Source organism: Gracilinanus agilis, chromosome 1 (assembly GCF_016433145.1).
Source record: "Gracilinanus agilis isolate LMUSP501 chromosome 1, AgileGrace, whole genome shotgun sequence".
Lineage (NCBI taxonomy): Eukaryota > Metazoa > Chordata > Mammalia > Didelphimorphia > Didelphidae > Gracilinanus > Gracilinanus agilis.
In genome coordinates, this window is record NC_058130.1 from 94,290,661 (window position 1) to 94,311,478 (window position 20,818).

At 38.6% G+C, this 20,818-nt stretch overlaps 1 protein-coding gene across 1 annotated transcript in view; it reads right to left on the minus strand.

Annotated features, from left to right (window-relative positions):
- Window positions 1-5,856: 5,856 nt before the first annotated feature.
- The window catches only part of LOC123247886 (zinc finger protein with KRAB and SCAN domains 7-like), a 139,001-nt gene continuing 124,039 nt past the window's right edge, over window positions 5,857-20,818 (minus strand). The window contains exon 7 of the mRNA XM_044676953.1: window positions 5,857-6,843. Coding sequence (XP_044532888.1) covers window positions 6,303-6,843 — 541 coding nt within the window. The 3' untranslated portion in view covers window positions 5,857-6,302. The remainder of the gene's footprint in view (window positions 6,844-20,818) is intronic.

The window sequence follows — 20,818 nt, forward strand, 5'->3', positions numbered from 1 at the left end:
TCATGGACGTGTGTTATATTGAATCTCTGGGAGCTTGAAATTCATTCAATGATTGACAGATAAGTCAGTTGGATAGAATGTTCCCAGAGAGGCAGGAGGGGGCAGTTGAGAACCCTGAGAGAGGTTCTGGGGTCTTTTACCTGTCCTGAGGCTAGAGATCGGTGTGGATCCTGGAGATAGAGAGTTGCTAACACTACTCTGCAAAGCTCTTCCTGTGCTTCTCATACCGTTATCAACTTGTACTTGACCACCATCTCTGTTCTACTGCCCTAGATATTAGGAGTTTCATCATTTAGCTATCTAGGTTTCCCAGAGCCCAGGAGGGATCCGGGAAGTGGACAGGAGATGAAGAAGAGGGTGGAAAGGGTGGATATATCTCAACTGTTAAGGCTTAAGATCTGAAGAAGAAGAAGCTGAAGATTTCCCAGCACTTTACCTACTCTGGTTTAGCCCTGGCCAGGCTGGACAAGAGGGAAGCTATCATTTGACTCTTCATTGCCAGCAGTTAGTTTCATTAGTAGCAATTTAAGTAGGGTCTCCTAATACCTCAATCCTTTACCCTTATCCTTCTTATCAAATATATATAAAGTTTAAAGTACCTTCCTAAATTGGTTTCCAAAGCTTATTTGGGAAGGGAGCCAACACAGTCAGAATATCAATGTTATCCCAGCTGAAGAGCCCAATTTAATAATATCAATTAACCCCAGGTGGGTCCTGAAGGGATAAACCACTTTGACCTGAAGGATCCTGCCGGGGCAACTGTTATAAAGGAGAAGGGTCATCTTATCCTCTCTGTACATCATTTCTACTACCTCAAATAGATACTAGTGACCTCCTTGAATATAACACGTGTTATATGAGATTCCCCAAACCACTGCTCTTACTCCAGCTCAGCCATTGCTGACTGTTAGCCATTGTAGGATAGCCAATTCATAGCCAATATTCTGTGGCAGTTGGTATCAGACCTGAGAAGTCAGAAATCCTCTCCCTCCAACCCTATCCTTAGTAAACCATTAAACTAATTTTTATAAACCTTTGTTGTTACTCTCTCCCCCAGCCACCAAGAACCCATGGAGTTTTTAACTGTTTCCCTGGCTTTAGTGAATGTCAATTACTGTTCGTTTAACCCAGTTAAAATACATTGTGTTTCCTTTCCTCTCCCTGTACATCGGTGTTTCTCATTCATTCCCATCTATTTCCCATTCCCTTGAGTTTCAGTGGTTTGCTGTCACCCTTTTCCCCAGTGTGTACGGGTCCTTGGTGTTTTTCTTTTTTCACCAGGGATAAATTTTGTTTGATCATAGTCAGTCCCTGACCCTTGATGAGACTCATTTCCTCCTCTTTAAAATGAAGAAGGGGCAGCTGGGTGGCTCAGTGGATTGAGAGTCAGGCCTAGAGAAGGAAGGCCCCAGGTTCAAATCTGGCCTCAGCCACTTCCTACCTATGTGATCCTGGGCAAGTCACTTAATCCCCATTGCCTAACCCTTATTGCTCTTCTGCCTTGCAATCAATATACAGTATTGATTCTAAGCCAGAAGGTAAGGATTTTTTTTTTTTAAATGAGTAGCGGTCATATGGAGTGTAATGCAGGATTTCTTGCATTTGCAATATTACCCTAGGCAATCCTGTCAGCAGAATGGAACTCTGGCCTGGCAGGTGCCACCCGCAAGCCAGCTGACAGTTGCTCTGTGACTATTTAAGCCCTTGCAAACCTAACCTTGGGGTTTTGATTTCCTTGACCTCACCCAGACACCCAGCTACCCCTCACTTCCCCTTGGGGATCTCGGGAGGGATTGAAGGGAGTGGTTTGTGGAACGTGGGCAGGATTTTAGCTTAGAATAACCTAGGATAGGGACACCCCTAAACCAATTTAACAACTACATCTGTTTAGCTGGTGGATCAAACAACATCAGGGCAGTGTCAGATTATCTCTGGCTTCAGCCTGACCTTAACTTCTAGGTCCATTGCCAACACTTGCCAGTCACCCCTAGCAACAGCTTCTCAAGACCCTAAACCCTCCTACCTCAGTCTTCCCTTTCCTGTTTAAAATAAATCCCTTAGCCTGAATCAGTGAGTTCCTGTAATTCCTATATCATCACCAAGGCTAAAGAGACTGAGGAGAGGACAGAATATCAATTAGTTGAGTTTGCTGAGGAGTGAAACCAAAACCCCCATTGTAACCAGGAAGTTGAGCCTCACTTCCTACTGGGTTCTGCTCTCACCCAATAGGAAGATAGGGGCCACTCATTCAACATCTTAAAGGAGCCTACAGCTGCAGTGGGGATTGACTGGGTACCACAGCTGAGGCTCCTCAACACTGATAGCCCCAAATCTTCTGCTGATCTAGTTACTGGCTCCCAGACCCCTGGTGACTCACTTTTATTACCGGCAGCTTATTATCTATCACATTATCTCCCATTACAGGAGCTAAACAAGGACAAACTGCTTACATTCTAATATGCAAAGATATTTATGTCTCCTCAGAATCATATCAGCAGTGACATCATAGAGGGAGTCTAAAAATACAGAGAGCTTCGGGGTGGTTTTTTAGTGTACTGATAATCTTAAGGGAAAAGGGAGAGTGAAAGAAATATGTGTGTAGCAGAAGAGAGAAGGGAGAAGAAAGTTGGTGGAAATTACCTTACATAATTGAGCTGCACAAATAGATTATACAAATAAAGAGGATTTGGGGAGGAAGTAACACCTGAACTTCTTTCTAATCTGAGCCTGTCAAAAGAGGAAAAAATACACAAGCGCACGCACACACACACACACACACACACACACAGAAAGAGAGAGAGAAAGTTGGGTAGAGGAATAAATTTCAATCAACAGAAAAACAGGATAGGATTGAGATAAGTGCCAGGGAGGAACAAGAAAGGGTAATTTAAATGAGATTAGTTTGAAGCAAAAAACAAAACAAAAATTTAACCAGGGAAGGTTAATTGAGATGAGGGATTTAATGGTCAAAAAATATGAACATACATTTCTTAAATTAATGCTCTCTATTGTCATGCAAAAAATGGACTAGATAATTTTTAATAAAAAAATGAAAATTAAAACAACTCTGAGGTACCACTACATACCTGTCAGATTGGCTATTATGACACAAAAGGAAACTTAGAGAGGTGGGAAAATTGAGACACTAATATACTGTTGAAGGAGTTGTGAACTGACTCAAACATCCTGGAGAGCAATTTGGACCTATACCCAAAGGGTTATAAAGTGGTACATAATACCATTTGACCCAATAATACCATTATAAGGTTTGTATTCCAAAGAGATGAAAAACAAAAAAAGGGAAGGATATGTACAAAAATATTAAAAAACAGCTTTTTGTGTGGGCAACAAACTGTAAAGTGAGAGGATACCCATGAATTGGGAAATGGCTGAGTAAGCTATAGTATATGATTGTAATGGAATTCTATTGTGCTATTAAGAAATGATGAGGAGAAACTCAGAAAACCCTGGAAAGAATTACTTGAACTGAAGCAGAATGAGATAAGCAGAACCAGAACAACATTGATAGCATCAGGAATACTATTTAATGAACAACTGTGAATTACTAAGCTATTCTCAGTAATAAAATGATCCAAAATAATTCTAAAGGGCTCATGACAAAAAAAAAAAAAAGCTATCTGCTTTTAGAGAAAGAACTGATAGTTTGAATCCAAACCAAAAAGCAAGCTTTTTTCACTTTCTTAATTTTTTTCAAGTTTCTGTCCACAAAAGGATTAATATGGGAAAATGTTTTACATGATTACACATGCAAAATCTATGTGAGATCACTTACCATCTTAGCAAAATCATAGGGATGGGGGTAGAGGGAGGGAGAGAATTCAAGACTGAAAATTCTTTTTAAAATGTTGGAAATGTTTTCCATGTAATTAGGGGGGAATTTTTTTTTAAATGAGCAGTTTACACGATGAGAACTTATGATTAAGCTATGGATGAGGAAAAAAAGTTTTGGGGAATAGAAGCAGATTGCATCTCTAGCTCCCTATTAGACATATTGAACTGAACATAATCTAAAACTGAACTCATCTATCTCTTCCCCTAAACTCTCCTAAACTTTCCTATCCCTGTCAAGGGCATCACTATTCTCCCAATATCCTAGGTTTGCAACAATTCCTGCTTCTCTCTCCTCCCCATATCTAACTTACTAGATTCTGTCAGTTTTACCTTTATAACATCTCTGGCAGACACTCTTTTCCTCTGACACAGCTACCACCTTCGTTTCAGTCCCTAATGCTCAGATTTCTCAAACACTCCACATAAAAATAATAGCTAGTATTTATATAGTGCTTCCTATGTGCCACTGTGCTTAAGCACTTTATAAATAACTCATTTGGTCTTTGCAGCAACCCTAGAAAGGTGCTATTATCAGCCCCATTTTACAGTTGAGGAAACTGAGGCAAACAGGGTGACTTATTCAAAGCCATAGCTAGTGCCCGAGGCTATCTTATCTATTGAAAAGTTCTTTTCTCCACTTACAGAGTCATCACTCTCTTATAAACCCTGATCCCCTTTCCCCTCGCCTCTATCAACAGCCTTATAATTGGTTCCCCTGCCTTATTTCTCCCTACTCCAATTCATTTTCCATTCAATTGCCAGTGCTTGTCCTGAAGTCTAACCCTGTCATGCTCCTTCTCCAACTTCAGTAGTTTCTTATTACTTTACTTCCAAGATCAAATATAAAAAATCTTATTTAGCATAGAAACCCCTTCACAACCTGTCATCTTCCTACTTTCCCAGTCTTCTTATGCTTTACTATCCTCTATAGCAGTGATGGCAAACCTATGGCATGCACCATTTTTGATGAGAAGTATGGGGCTGCATGCCAAGAATGAAACATTTGCTGTAGTGTAGTGTAGATACTCTGTGCACTATAGATGGCAATTCTACCTATATTAATTTATCTATTTTATTAAATAGTTGTATATTACAATTATACATTTTTGTTATTTAAACTATAAATCTTGCAAAATTATGGTTTTTTTCTCGAAGTGACATACCACCCGAGTTATGCTCAGTTTTTTGGCGAATTTTGACACACCAAGCTCAAAAGATTGCCCATCACTGCTCAATAGGTTCATCCAGCTAAACAGACCTATTTATGTTTTTGCACATGAAATTCCATCTCCAAACTATCACTGAAATATTCTCCCCATCTTATCTCCAATACTTAGCTTCCCTGACTTCAGCATTCAGCTCTCAAATCCCACTTTTGGCAGAATCATCCCCCCAGCTATTAGTGCTTCCCTCTAAGATTGCCTCCCATCTATTCATTTACAGGCTTTATACTTCTTCCATTAGAATGTGAGTTCCTTAAAGGCAGATAATGTGCTTACCTTTCTTTGAATTGCCAGCATTTATACAGTGCTGGCATACAGTAAGTGCTTGATAAATGTTTGTTGTCTGATTCAAGAAGAAAGGGTGTACTTTGGTAATTAGGAATAAGGCTAAGAGGGGTGGGAAGTGGTAGGGAACAAGGTATACACGACAGGTGCCACAGTAATTCAAGAATAATGAAGATTCACTATGATTGCACAAAATTGGTAGGAAATGTGTCAAATAGTTTCCTTTATCTATAAAATGAAGGATAGGGCTAACAGGAAAGTCTATAAATGTCCTTTTAGCTCTAATAAAAAAATGAATTCTTGGAATGGGGGTATGACTGAGTTTGGTGATAATTTTAGATTTTTAATCCTCTAAGTTATCCTCCCTTGATGGCTTCTACACATTCAACCCCATAGAAGACAATCACAGATTCATGGATCAGTTTCACATTTTTTATGGGATGACTCTTTAGACACAAATCATCAATAAGAATATATTTCCAGCAGAGTCTGAAAAGGGATTTAACTTAGATTTTATTGCTTGATTCAGGCACTCCCCTCCCCTAATCAGACTGAATCAAGGCTTTACATTTGATGAGATAAAAAATTTATCTGGTTGTGAATTAATAATTACTTGCCACATATAAAGAGCAACTACTAAGTTATGGTGGTGTTTTATTTTCAAAACCAGAGATAAGACTGAGTGCCTGACCTCAGTGGTTAAAATCTAACTTAAGCTACACACTTCCAATGTGAAAAGAACTGAAATGTAATCACAAACCAATATACAAGTGGAAAGTAATGTACTATCCCTTTGTAGTCATACATAAAAGTTGGTGGGAGCTGTCTGTAACTTCCCTCTTGAGTTTCAGTTTTGAGCAAAGATAGACATTTGTGAAATGGCTAATCTGAGTACAGGATATGGTTGCAGAACCAAGGAATCAATGCGAATCCCTGATTCCATTAACACTGAGCTCTAACCAATGGAGGAATCTGGTGTTTCTTTCGTGAATGAGTTGCCTGATGGAGAATTAGATGTGAATTCTGACTAAAGGCTTTCCCACATTCACCGCATTGATAAGGTTTCTCCCCAGTATGTATTCTCTGATGTACAATAAGGTATGAGCTGCAACTGAAAGCCTTCCCACACTCATTACACTCATATGGTTTCTCCCCTGTGTGGATTCTTTGATGGACAGTAAGACCTGAACTTCGACGGAAAGCTTTCCCACATTCATCACATTCATAAGATTTCTCTCCGGTGTGAATTCCCTGATGTACAATCAGATTTGAGCTCTGACTAAAGGTTTTCCCACACTCATTACATTCATAGGGCTTCTCCCCAGTATGGATTCTCTGATGCCGAATAAGGTGGGATCTCTGACTAAAGCCTTTCCCACACTCATTACAAATAAAAGGTTTCTCCCCAGTATGGATTCTTTGATGTACAGTAAGGTTTGCACTCTGGCTGAAGGTTTTCCCACACTCTTTACAAGCATAGGGTCTCTTTGCAATGTGAATTTTTTGTTGTGAAATGAAATGGGAACTCTGACAAAAGTTTTTTTCAGACTGCTTACATTTACGGCTTCTTTCTTTGATGGAGTTTTTCTTGCTTTTGATTCTCACTTGCCTGAAATCTTTCCTTTCTCTCTTCATTATCTCTATTTGGAGTTCTTCCACTGCCTCTCTAATCTGTCACCTTTTTTGAAACTGGATCCTTAAAGCAAGAGACTACAGAATCAGGTTATAAGGTGTGTGCTGCTTTTTCTTCCAAATTTTTCTGATTTGAAATTATCTCCTGGTTCATCTTGATATGGATTATTTGAAATGAAATAAATTTTTTATATTTCTGGTTTCTGTCCTGAAGGAATTTGCTTGTCCTTGGTTATCACTTGCTTTCAGTCTCTTTTTTTCTCTCTTTGGCTTTTCCCTTGTTTCCTTCTCGAATTTTTAAACTTTCATCTTCTTTAGAGGTCTTCCAAACTCAAGTTCCTGGAAACCGTTCTCTTCTAGAATCCCCCTCATGTAGTCATGTCCAATTTTGCTTCTTCAGGAATTTCTTGTAATGAAATCTTAAACTTGGTCTCACCATCTGACAAGAGATAAAGATATGTATAAATTACATATTCCTCATGTTGGGAGGAGAAAAACCTCTTCAAATGACTCTAAGGATGTACTGAAAGGATATACATGACTCTAAATTTTGCATGCTTGAAAAATGACTTCCTTTTATGGGAATGCAAGAAGGTAGGGAATGAGAAAAAAACAAAAATAGGCAAGAATATGATGTTAAGGACATTAAGACTGGGAGGCATTGACATAAGCCAGAACCAGCAAAAGATTAAAATATTTCATGGTTTCCCAACATGAAATTTATATGCATTATAAAGATACTGTTGCCATTTTGCAACCAATTGTCAAGGCTTGCCTCTGGCTTCCACCTTTCTTCCCTCATGGTCATCTACTTCTAAGCCAAGAAGTCAGTCCACCAACAGTGGAGCTGTCTCTTATAAGGGCTGTTCTGTTTGGGAAGACATCCCAAGTGAAGGGCATTTTAGAAACAGTACTAGGACTCAGAGCTATAAAACATTAGAAAAAAATACTCAACAAAAGTTAGGGAAAAAAAGTAGTTTCTCCTTTTCCCACGCCTCACAAGTAGGTGGAAAATGGGCAGGAGGGCACTTTTTATGTATCTTCAAAGCTATAAAAACAAGATAGTATATAACAGACATTTAGTAAAAATGTTTATAAAATGTGAATGCTGACAGTGTTGCAAATGTTTTCATTTTCCCCCAAATTTCTGTTTTGTTCCCCTTCTATTGATTTTTCTACTTCAATCTTTCTAGTAATTACATATCTCCAGCAGTTCTTTGAAAGACACACACAAATTCTAATGTTATAGGTAATAAAGGGAAGAGGACATGGTAATGTATTATATGGTAAAAATAGGGCATGTCAGTCACAACTCTCAGCCTTGTGGTCTTCTCCCAAGTCTCTTAAATTTGTTCAATGAAGGTAACTGGCAGCAGTTCAAGCTCAAACACTGTAGTAAGAGATATCTCATACCAAGTGTGTACTCTCTCTCTCAGTACATGGAATTTGGAGATCCTGAGGTAGACTATGAGACACAGGAAATGAAATTTATCTCCAAATGTTAGAATAAGAAAAGAGAATACTCATAGCGAAAATTACCTTTAATAAAAGAGAAGAACCATGAACAAAACAGAGACCTATAAAAGCAATTTATTCTTGAAGGGGCAGAAACATCTCTACTATAGACTAAAAATAGAAATAGCCTGAAGACCCTAAGGCTGCTTTCTTTCTCTTGTCTCAATGTAGTGGGACCTAGAAAAGAATGGGACCTCTAGTAGTGGGACCTTGAACCTGAACTTAAACCTCAAAGAAAAAATAACAGAGAACAACCTCTAAAGAATCCAGGATAAAAGTAGAGGGGGGCGGGGGAAGGAGGAAGAATGCAGAAATTGCATCCTGATCTAAGAAACATACGAAATAAGTGATTCACCTAGTATCATATGACAAGTTAGTTAACAGATCTGAGAGAACTCATCTTGGCAAACTTTCTGACACTTCTTATGCTCGAAAGACCATATCCTTGGTTCTCATGACTTCACTAATGTTTATTGAAGGATGAAGTAAGCCAAATTATTCTGAGATGGGACCAGTTTCTAAACATTTGCAAAAGGGTAGGTCTGAAGAATGGTAAAGAAAATTCTGAAAATAGTTCTATCTCTTAAGTCAGACCTGGCTGGGGAATGAAAGCAAGGCCAAAAAGATCTGGCCTGATTTCCTGAGGGCCATGAAGCCTGTTTCTAGAAAAATATAATGAACTAGAGGTTATTCCCTCAGGTTAACATGATGATATCAATCAACTAAAAATACTTATGGGAAAAACCCATGTCAAGGCACTTTTCCAAAATTTTCACACTTCCCTTAAATCCTTCCCAAGTGTCTCAGTTAGGGCAGGTGGGCCATTATTTCTTAGGAGCAATAGGTTAAGAAGTTACAGAGGTAAATTTAGGCTTGAAATGAGAAAACTTCCTGAGAGAGCTAGCCAAAAAGGGAACGAGTTGCTTTGGAAAGTACTAGGTTCATCCTCATTGGAGGTCTCCAAGTTATTAAAAAAAATGTTTAAAAAAAATTTAAGATGTAAAAAGTTATAGAGTTTACTATATAAGTTAAAGAATTTCATTTCTGAGACTTCAACAAACATCTCTATACTATGCTTCCAAGTTAAGGCAGCCAATCTCAAAGCTGTTTGCAAATTCAATTCCAGCTCAATTTTTTAAATTGACAAAGGATTTTTTTCTTATTCATAAAAGAAGTAGATGGTATACTACAAAGAGAAAGAACTGCCTTCACATCGCAGTTCTAATAAACAGGCTAGTTGGTTCACTTACTCAGGCCCAAGTTACTGTAACTGTAAAGGGGGAATAATGTTCTTTGTAATAACTACCTCACTGGGTTGTTGCGAGAAAAGTATCTTATAAAATTTAAAAATGTTACTTAAGTGAATTATTAGGAAATTTATCCTTATAAACCCAGCATCTACTATGATGCTTTGCATACAGCAGGTGCTTAATAAATGTTAACTGAATTGTGTGATCTAGGGCTTCTTCCTCTATTTATAAAATGATACAAAGTTCGCTTTAAGACCTGCACTAGATTCTAAGCATGCTGCCAGTTCTGCCATTCTATGTTTTTAAATTTAAATTTTAAATTCTATGTTTTAAAATTCAGAGTTCACAAGATATGAAAGGAACTTTTTCCCCCTTTCGATAATATATGTATTTTCAAATTACATGTGAAAATTATTAACATTCATTTCTTAAAATTTTGAGTTCCAACTTCTCTCCCTTCCCCACCCCAACCCTTCTCTCTAAGGCAGCAAGTAATTTGATATAGGTTATACATGTGCAATCATGCAAAACATGATTTCCACTTTAGTCATGTTGTAAAAGAAAACACACACAAATCCCACACAGTATAGTGAAAGAAGATATAAAATATAAAATAGAATATGCTTCACATTGCACTTAAATTCCATTCATTTTTTTCCTGAAGGTAGATAGCATTTTTCATTATTAGTCCTTTGGTATTGTCTTAGATCACTGTATTGCTGAGAATAGTTAAGTCATCCTCCTGGTTCTGCTCACTTCACTTTTCATCAGTTTATGTAAGTCTTTCCAGGTTTTTTTGAAATCATCCTGCTAATCATTTCTTATAGTAGAGTAGCATTACATTAAAATCATGTATCTCGATTTCTTCAACTATTCCCCAAGTGATGAGCATCCATTTGATTTCCAATTCTTTACCACCACAAAAAAAGAATTGCTACAAATATTTTTGTACAAATAAGTCCTTTTCCTTTTAAAAACTCTTTCTGGGATACAGACCTTATAGTTGTATTTCTGGATCAAAGGGAATGAACAGATTTATAGTCCTTTGGGTAATAGTTCCAAACTGCTCTCCAGAAAAGTTGGATCAGTTCACAGTCCCAACAGTGTCTGTGTGTCCCAATTTTAACATATATCCTCCAACATTTATCATTTTCTTTTTCTGTCTTATTAACCAATATGATAGTTGTGAAGTAGTATCTCAGAGTTGTTTTAATTTGCATTTCTCCAATCAGTAGTGATTTAGAGAATTTTTCATATAACTATAGTTAGCTTTGATTTCTTTGCCTGAGAACTGCATGTTCATATCCTTTGACTATCAATTGGAGAACTGTATTCTTATGTATGTGATAGTTCTCTATATAGTTGAGAAATGAAGCCATTATCAGAGGCAAATCCTATAAAAATTTCCCTAGCTTTCTGCTTTCTTTCTAATCTTGGCTGCAATGGTTTTGTTTGTGCAACCCCTTTTTAATATAATAAAATTATACATTTTATATCTTGCAATACTCTCCATCTCATTCAAATATTATTCCCTTATCTATAGATTTGACATGTAAGCTATTCCATACTCTCATAATTTGCTTATGGCATCTTATATCTAAATCATGTACTCATTTTGACCTTATCTTGATAAAAGTGTGAGATGTTGGTCTACATCTAGCTTCTGCCAAATTGTTTTCCCAGCAGTTTTTGTCAAATAGCAAGTTCTTGTCCCAAAAGCCTGAATCTTTGGGTTTATCCAAACTAGATTACTATGGTTATTTACTATTGTGTATTGTGCACCTATCTATTCCAGTGATCCACCATTCGTTTTTTGTTTTTTTTAGTCAGTACCAGATTGTTTTGATGATATTCACTTTATAATACAGGCTAGGCCACCTTCCTTGATATATTCTTTCCATTAATTCCCTTGATATTCATGACCTTTTGTTCTTCCAGATGTATTTTATTTTTTTTTACTTCCATGAAATAATTTTTTTGGTAGTTTGATTGGTATGGCACTGAAAATAAATTTGAATAGAATTGTCATTTTTATAATATTGGCTTGGCATACCCATACGAAATTAATATTTTTCCAATTGCTTAGATTTGATGAAAGGGACTTCAGAGATCACCTCATATAATCTATTCATTTTGCATATGATGAAACTATTCCCCAGAAAAGAGGTTAGGGTTTGTTCAAAGGCAGACACAAAGATACAAAGTGTCTCAGACAGGATCTAGCTCGTCTTTCCAAGAAGTCTTTGCCCTGCCTTCCCCTGCCCCCAGGACTGAACGGGAATCTGCCCCCGCTTGTGGTCTCCCTTGCCCCAGGTCCTGAGCAGGAGGATACGAGGTTTGCTCCCTGTCCCCCACTGTAACCTACTTTCCTGTAAACAGATGCTGCTCCGCTAGGCCAGAGGGTCTTCACACCCTGCTGACCTCCGATCCTAGCTCCTGGAGGATGGGATCAAGCAGAAGCCAGCCGAAGAAGGAAGCCCTCAACCCCTAAGAGTCAATGAGGGGAGACGCCATCCAGCGTGGGGATGCGGAGCCCAAGCTTGAAGGGAGATTGGCGGCTCAAGCAGCTATTCCTCCTTCCCTCCAGGCCTCGGTCTAACCCCAGGCGCAGGAAGTTGGTAAGGGAGCCGCTCCTCCAGCAGAGGAAACCCACACAGACGGAAAACCTACTCACCTACAGGAAGAACTAGGGAAATAGCCCTCCGGCCGGGAGCCGCTGGGCGCAGACGCAGTAAATTCTCACTGAACACCTTGGAGGCCAACGGGGCGTATCCGGAAGTGACGCATTGCACAACTTCCGTAAGCTACCTCTGTCTTTCTAGGGTAGGTGCCCTCTTGGTTATACGGATGTTCTTTATCTTAGGTGTAGGAGAAGCGGGAGGACCTTGAACCTGGAGGCCGGAGGAGCTAATCCCCGGCTTTGGTTGGCTCCGCAGCGAGAGAAAAGGATGGCCGGGCTTGAAGTAGAGACCTGTGTAGGTGGGACCTAGTTGTTTAGGTGTAGGGTGGGAGTCAGTCTGAGAACACAATTCAGGGTTTGGACTCGAGGTAAGAATAAGAATGCCCCAGAGCTTGTAACATGAGTTAAAAATATGTTATTAACTGGAAATTAAACTATGGCTTTGACTTTCTTTCTCTAGTTTTAGTCCAAAACCACAAATCTGCCCTACGCCCTGTGTACTCATCATCTAATCTTCAAACAAATTGATCAAACGTGATTCTTGTATAAATAAACTGAAAAAAAAATATTTATCTCACAAACCATGTTCCTCCACAGGTTATGCAAATCTTTGGGCTTGGATGCCAACTATAGCATAATCAGGGATGATCTGAAGGTTCTTAACCTTTTTTGTGCCATGGTCCCCTTTGTCAGTCTGTTGGAGCCTCAGGGACTCCTCAGAATAATGTCTTTAAATGCAAAAAATAAAACACATAAGAGTCAGATAATAGACATTTAATAAATGACCTATTGTGGACCAAAGAGGTCCTGTTAGCTCCAACAAGTTCTTGTTCTCAAAGAGTAAGCAGTCTAATAGGGAAGACAACAAGCAAACAACTATGTAAAAACAATATTTGTACAAGACAAATTGGAATAATCAACAGAAGGAAGGAACTAGAATTAAGGGGGATTGGGAAAAGCTTCCTATAGAAAGTAAGATGTTAGCTAAGACTTGAAGGAGACCAGGATATAGAGATAAAGATGAATATTTCAGACATGGAAGGGACAGTCTGAAGGGAATATGTGAGATGTAATGAAGGCCACACCATAAAACCAGCTTCTAGTTCTATTTATCATTTCAATTATTTTTTTTTTGCTTTCAATTTTATTAATCTCTCCTTTGATTTTGAAGATTTTTATTTTCATTTAAAAATTTTTTGTTCTTTTTTTTTAGTTGCATGACTATTTATTGAGAAATGTTATAAAATCTACTGAGTAGAGAGCATCAAGAAGAGAGTGTCAAAGGCTGCAAAAAGGTTAAGAAGGAGGATTGGGGAAAGGCCATTAGATTTGGCAACCAAGGTATTAGTAACTTTCGAGAAAACAAGGTTGAGTGATGAGGTTGGAAGCCAGATTGTGAGACTTAATTGGAGAATGAGATGAAAGGAAGAAGTACTATTACACAGAGTCTTCCCAAGGATTTTAGCCAAAAAAAGGGAGGAGAGATGGGACAATAGCTAAGTGGGGTAGATGAAGCAAGTGACAGTTTTTTGAAAACAAGAAGCATGAGCATATTTGTAGGCAGTAAACACGAAAAGATTGAAGATAAGTGAGAAAGTGGGAATGATGGAGGGTTCATTCTCCGGGGGAGAAAAATGGGATGAAATAGGAATACCTGTGCATTTGGAATGGTTTGCCTTGGGCAAAAAAAAAAACAAACAAAAAAAAAACATTATTTCTTCACCTGAGATAGGGGTGAAGGAAGAACAAGTGGCAGAAGGCATCAGTGATTTCAGGTAAGGAGGAAGGGAAAAGGGGAGCTCTTGAGTGAAAGAATTACTGGGCAAAGCACTCTCTGAGCAAAGTATGACTTTATTTGGTGGACAAGGCAATAAGTTAAAGGTATACAATTTCCCCAGAATTACAAAATATACACTCTTTTATAGTTTCATGTTTGTCTTTGACACCTCTTCTTTCTGAGAAATCCCCAACCCCCACAAGACCTCTTGTTGGTTTCTGACATCTTTCTCGTCTTTGAGATTTCTTACATGAATTAGTTTGATATAAAATAGATTCACCCATTTAGGATTAACATGGTAACTCTTTTGTGATCAATATAGTAACACACCCTTCAGATTATAATTAAATTAACATCCTGGGACTACATTCTTTTTTTTTTTTTAAAAACCTTTACCATCCATTTTAGAATCAATACTGTGTATTTCAAGGCAGAAGAGCAGTAAGAGCTAGGCAATAAGGATTAAGTGACTTGCCCAGTCACACAGCTAGGACGTGTCTGAGGTCACATTTGAATCTAGGACCTCCTGTCTCTATGCCTGACTCTCAATTCACTGAGTGACCCAGCTGCCCCAACCACGTTCTTTATCTAGTTACAGACTCAGACTTTTGCCTGGGTCTATAGTCTTATTACAAGTCAGATAGTGGCAAGGTTATCAAACTAAAAGGATTCTTAAGCTAATACAAATGATAGGCTGTATAATTAAGTCTTTTTACATAGATAATGGTCCTCAAAATTTTCAAATATGAGGCAAGGTTTTCAGTTGAGAGAGTAGATGACAGAAAGCTACAAGAGTTTTGAAGAAGGATGGTGAACCTCTGGAAAGGGTATCAAAGTTGGCACACAGAGCACTTAAAAAAAATGTTTTTTTTGTAACTCCATGTAATTTAAAGTTTTTGGCCCCAGGTCATAACATAAGAGGACTTTTCAGACAAACTGAGTTCGAGGATTGACCCTTTCACTCATATCCTCTGAGATCCTGAGAAAATCATTTAATCCAAGCCTCAGTTTCCACATCTATGACATTGGAATAATTTTAAACTCCTATTCTTAGAGCATTTTAAGGATAACAAAGCACTTTTTGTTTCAGGGGATGGGAGGAAGTAGTAGTAGATTGTGTAATGTATCTCAATGATGTCACTGACCCATTCATATTGTCCCAATACTGTTACACCTCCCCCTTCTCTTCTCTAGACTGACTCACCCCTAACATAACCTCACACTAGCAGGTCTTGGGGGTTTTCCCAGAGTATGATGATACACTTTTACTACTCCCCAGTCAAGTTTCTAAGCCCCAACCAGTTTACTTTCTGTTTATATAGATGACACACTGAATCTTTTTTTTTTTTTTAACTCTTACCCTCTGTCTTAGAATTAATGTTGTGAATTGGTTCCAGGGCAGAAGAGTTGTAAGCATTAGGCTATAAGGGTTAGGTGACTTGCCCAGGGTTACACAGCTAGGAAGTGTCTGAAACCAAATCTGAACTCACCAGGATCTCCAGTCTCCAAGCCTGACTCTCAATCCATTGAGCCACTCAGTTGCCCTCTACCATTGACTTTTTTTTTAAACCCTTCCCTTCCATCTTAAAATCAATACTGTGTATTGGTTCTAAGGCAAAAGAGCAGTAAGGACTTAGGCAATGGGGGGTTAATTGACTTGCCCGGGGTCACACAGCTAGGAAGTGTCTGAGACCAAATTTGAACATAGGACTTTCTGTCTCTGACCTAACTCTCAATCTACTGAGCCACCCAGCTGTCCCACCACTGACTTTTTTTTTTTTTAAACCCTTACCTTCCATCTTGGAGTCAATACTGTGTATTGGTTCCAAGGCAGAAGAGTGGTAAGAGTAGGCAGTGGGGGTCAAGTGACTTGCCCAGGGTCACACAGCTGGGAAGTGTCTGAGGCCAGATTTGAACCTAGGACCTCCTGTCTCTAGGTCTGGCTCTCAATCCACTGAGCTATCCAGATGCCCCCCCTCCCCCCACTGACTCTTAAAAATGAAACATTTATTAAACAAGAAGGTATAAGTAAGGACAATGATAAAATTACTTAATAGAAGACAAAAGCAGGAATAATCAAATATAACTATCTTTCCATAAACCAATGCACAATATCCATGAGAGAGAGTAGGCATAAACTTACAGAAAGTTAGCATGTAAATAAATGAATAGGGAAATCCACATGCCTTGGGCAAAACAATATCCTAGATGGCAGGCCCAGGTGTCTTTGGCCTGTTTAGAGAACTGTCTGTCCCATATGTCATATTCTAAGCAAAACCTCATTTCTGCTATCTGTTCTCTTTTGATTTTCATCACCCTCTTGCTGGGCAAAGCTATTTATCTGCTACTTTCGGGCTAATGCAATATCAAGTTGTTGGTTTTTTTTTAGCATGTAGTTATGCTTTATAAGGTTTTGAGAAAACCTTACACTTTAAAAAAAAAGATATATCTGCATAGGCCAAAACAGTTGCAAATACAGGTTCCCTTTCTCTCAGACTGTTGATAGCATTAAAGGACAATTAGCCCAGGCAGCTTTTTACACAGCAGCAGTATTTAGCTGTCCTCATGACTTAGAAGCTGCAAAACCTATCTAGCTTCAGTTAGCTGACTCTGCCTTCATCCAATCATTTGACTCTCACTTCTCAGGCTATACATCTTTTCCAATTAATGCTACTCACAACAAAAACATCTGCAGAAGATGACAGTCAGTTTACTTTAGTCTGTTTTATGTAAACAGTTTTTGTATCATACTTTTTTCTTCCTATACTCCCTCTCTTCTGATTACATCTTCATCTGTAGTCCCATTGTCCTCTCTCACCTATGTCTTTTTTTTTTTAAACCCTTAACTTCCGTCTTAGAATTGATACTAAATATTGGTTTCAGGGCAGAAGAGTGGTAAAGACTGGGCTAAATGACTTGCCCAGGGTCACACACCTATGTCTTCTAATCCCCCAAATAAAATAATTCACCTCTTAAGAGTCCTTATTGGCTTGATTGGAAACTGCAAATGAGAGAAGCTGAGGCAAAGAGCTCCAAGCAAATCAATTTATTAGCAGTGACTAACAGTTTGCCAAAAGAGTGGATACAAGACTATCTCAGTTGGTACAAGGACCCTGCACTGAATTTATAGAACACTTTTATACTTATAAATAAAGAACATCAGAATGGGGGACATAACCAATAAACAAGAAACATGGATCCTAAATTAAGCAACATGGTATTCACATGGGTATTTACATATTATAACTGCTTGGGGTGTTTTGGGACTTTACATTGTCATCATGGAAATCTCATACATATATCCATTTTTGACAAGGACAGGGAACTTCTATGGGATTGGGAAACTTCAACAAGTGAGCAAATCTCAGGGTGTTTTCCATCCTCATGTGACTTACATTTGACCATGAAATAACTATGACTATGATCCACAGAAAGGCTCTAAAAAATAAGGAATTAAACTTGGTGGAGGCTTTTAACAGAAATGGGGAACTTGGTCTGACAGCTGAGCTACAAGAGCATAGGTATACAGAAAAAAACGAAATTGGCTAAGGGGAGCCAGCTGGAGCCAATGCCCTGGCTGTTTACACAGAATCTTAATCTATCATTAATAAGAATCAAATTATATATGTAATTAAAGAATGTCATTAAACCTAAGTGATCAATAACCAATTAATATAGAAAAATATATATAAATACATATATATATATATATAAATTATATTAATATAGAGAAATATCTCCTTTGATTCTTTGGAGACATGAATCACCTTATCCAAAGACTTGTGTTATAAACAAAAAGGGTAACTCATTTTCTCAAACTTGTTCCACCCATTAGGTCTTTTAACATGTATTTTTACAGCCTCAAGTAAGTCAGCTCTACATTTTAGGAGTGCCCTCACGTTCTCAGGCTCTGTCAAGTCAATTCCTTTGTGTGCTCTTGGCCACGAAACCAAATCTGGGTAATTTCAGCAATAAATTTGACTTTTTCACTTGGGGTATAAAACTCATCCAAAATAAATTCAACGTCCAAGTAGGAAGGATTAAAAAGATTAAAAGTCCTTTTTAACTCCTTAGCTGATTTGTATGGGGACAGGAAATATTTGGGGAACCTCCTCTTTAGCACCTCTAAATCCTGTGCAATAAAAGTTTTGTATGTTTTCATGCTGACAGGTTCACCGTTTGGCCTAAACTGAGTCTGATCTATTATTGGGAATAATGACACAGTGGTAGGGGCAACTGCTCCTCCTTCAGTCTGGGTAGCCTCACTAATTTCAAAATCTGTCTGGGTACAACTGTCCACCATCTTAGATTTGGGAGTCTCTTTGGCCTTAGGCTTGTATGCATTCTCTATGATCTCTAGCCAGAAGATAGTATGTTCATCCAGTGCCTGTCCCTGCTTAATCTTGCTATTGATTTCCACCATCAGCCTAACTTGTTCCTTCATCACAGTAAATATATCTTCATTGTTTTGTTTGCCTTTCCCAAAGATCAATTAAATTGTTTTCTTCAATGTCCAAACCCCTTGAATGGTTGTCACTAACATTACCACAATTGCCAGTAAATATGACAGGAAATCTGCCATGGTGAGTGCCAAGTACTTATAAGCATCATATAGCATTAATAATTTTATAAAGTATTCTGGGATGATTTGAAACCATAGCCTTATTACACCTTGGGTGAAGGAATAGACAAACAGTGAAATGGTGGTGAACATAAAAGTTGCCCTTGCCAAACCCATCTTATTTCCTTTTCCCTGTGTTTAGCCTAGATTCTTTGCCCTCTGGCTTCACCAAAAACTGTTATAAATAAAAAGGGTCCAATGGAGAATGTATAGAATGTACAATGATATTGATTATTTATCTGTATTCTCCTCAGCTGCAGATGATGGAGGAACACCAACTCCAATCACCCTTGAGAGTTGCTGTAATTTTCCCTTTCTTTCTAACAGTTGCCCAGGGAGGACCCTCGAGAGGTTAGATAGATGGGTAACCTTTCCAGGTCTGACCTGGGGTTGGATAGGTTAGTATTGGGCTATTGATTTGCCTTGGATAACGTTGGGATCTGACTGTGTTTGACTCCCTTCCCAAGGGCCATGATATAAACCACTCAAGAAGGTACTTGCTGAACACTCTTTATCTATACTCAGGGAAAGGATAATAAGGACAAGGATTGGGAATTGGAGACCCTATTTTTTTAAACCCTTAACTTTTATGTATTGGCTCATAGGTGGAAGAGTGGTAAGGGTGGGCAATAGGGGTCAAGTGACTTGCCCAGGGTCACACAACTGGGAAGTATCTGAGGCCAGATTTGAACCTAGGACCTCCTGATTGATCAATTATCTATAAACTAGTTGACAATCAGGACTTGAGGCTATTGATCAAGTGAAAGCTGGAGATTTGCTCACTCCCACTCCCTGGCCAGGCCTGGCCACAGCCAAGCCAGAGAATAGAGAAGCTATTGATGCAGCTGTATTGATGATCTTATTCTCTCAGCTTTCTCACTATCAGTGTTAGTGATGCACTAGCTCTCACAGTCTCTCAGGAAATAGCTTCAGAGACATTCCAACCCTCTTCTTCATAGACTTCCCTTCTACCCTTCAACCACCCATTCCAAGATTTCCAGAGACTCCCAGAGAGACCTCCCTCAAAGTGGCTGTCAGGGGTATTTATACCATGGGGCCAACTGACTCATGGCACTGGCTCATGGCACCTGGGAACATTCCGAGTCTTCCAACTGCCATCCCTGTCATTCAAGGTGGCATCCATCACTTCCCAGATTATGAATATAACACTTGTTTAAAGACTTTATCTATGTTGGCAGAAAGCATGATCACAGAAGCAAAAAGCAGGTTATTAGAAGACATGTAATTCAGTTTATTCTCATTTCTGGAATGGCTTATACTTAACTAACATATCTCTAACTACCATAATGTTTCTAGGAGCCAAATTAGAGCAGGCTTTAGTGCAACAATTATTATAGAATTGAACATAGGGAGGGAGAATGATAATGATAGCCAGGATAATGAGAGCTTATTTAATGAGAGTGGAAAATATGCCTTTCATTTGAAACCAGGAAAAGAGTAAGGCAAACCAGGAAGAGGGATCCCACCAAAAGCCATTTTCTTGTGCTTGGGTTTCATTGGCAAATTGCTGAGGATTTGATATAATTTGTTGAAGTTCATGGACATTGATGATAATATCTTCTGACCAATGAGGTAAGAGCAGCAGGCTTAGTTGATATTGGCTCATGCTCCTCCCTGGGCAATAGTGAGGAAGTCACTATTGAGAGGTTGCTGTAATGCAATCTCTGCAAGGGAATCTATTTCCACTTCCGGGGAGGTGATAGCACATATTGTTTGAGTTATGGTTCGAGTCCCATCCCCAACTAACATTTCAACTTCAGCACAAGTATTCCTTACTGAAATATTCCTTACGGAATTACATGAAGACCATAAAATCCTGTGGCTACAAAGGAGGTTGAGCCATAAATTCTGTCGGAGACTGTGAATGAGGCTTTGTAGAGTTCTATGGCTTGTAGAATGATAAAATATAATTCTAGTAAAATAATAACAGAGAGAGCTTGAATTATTTGTTTGTGGTTTCCT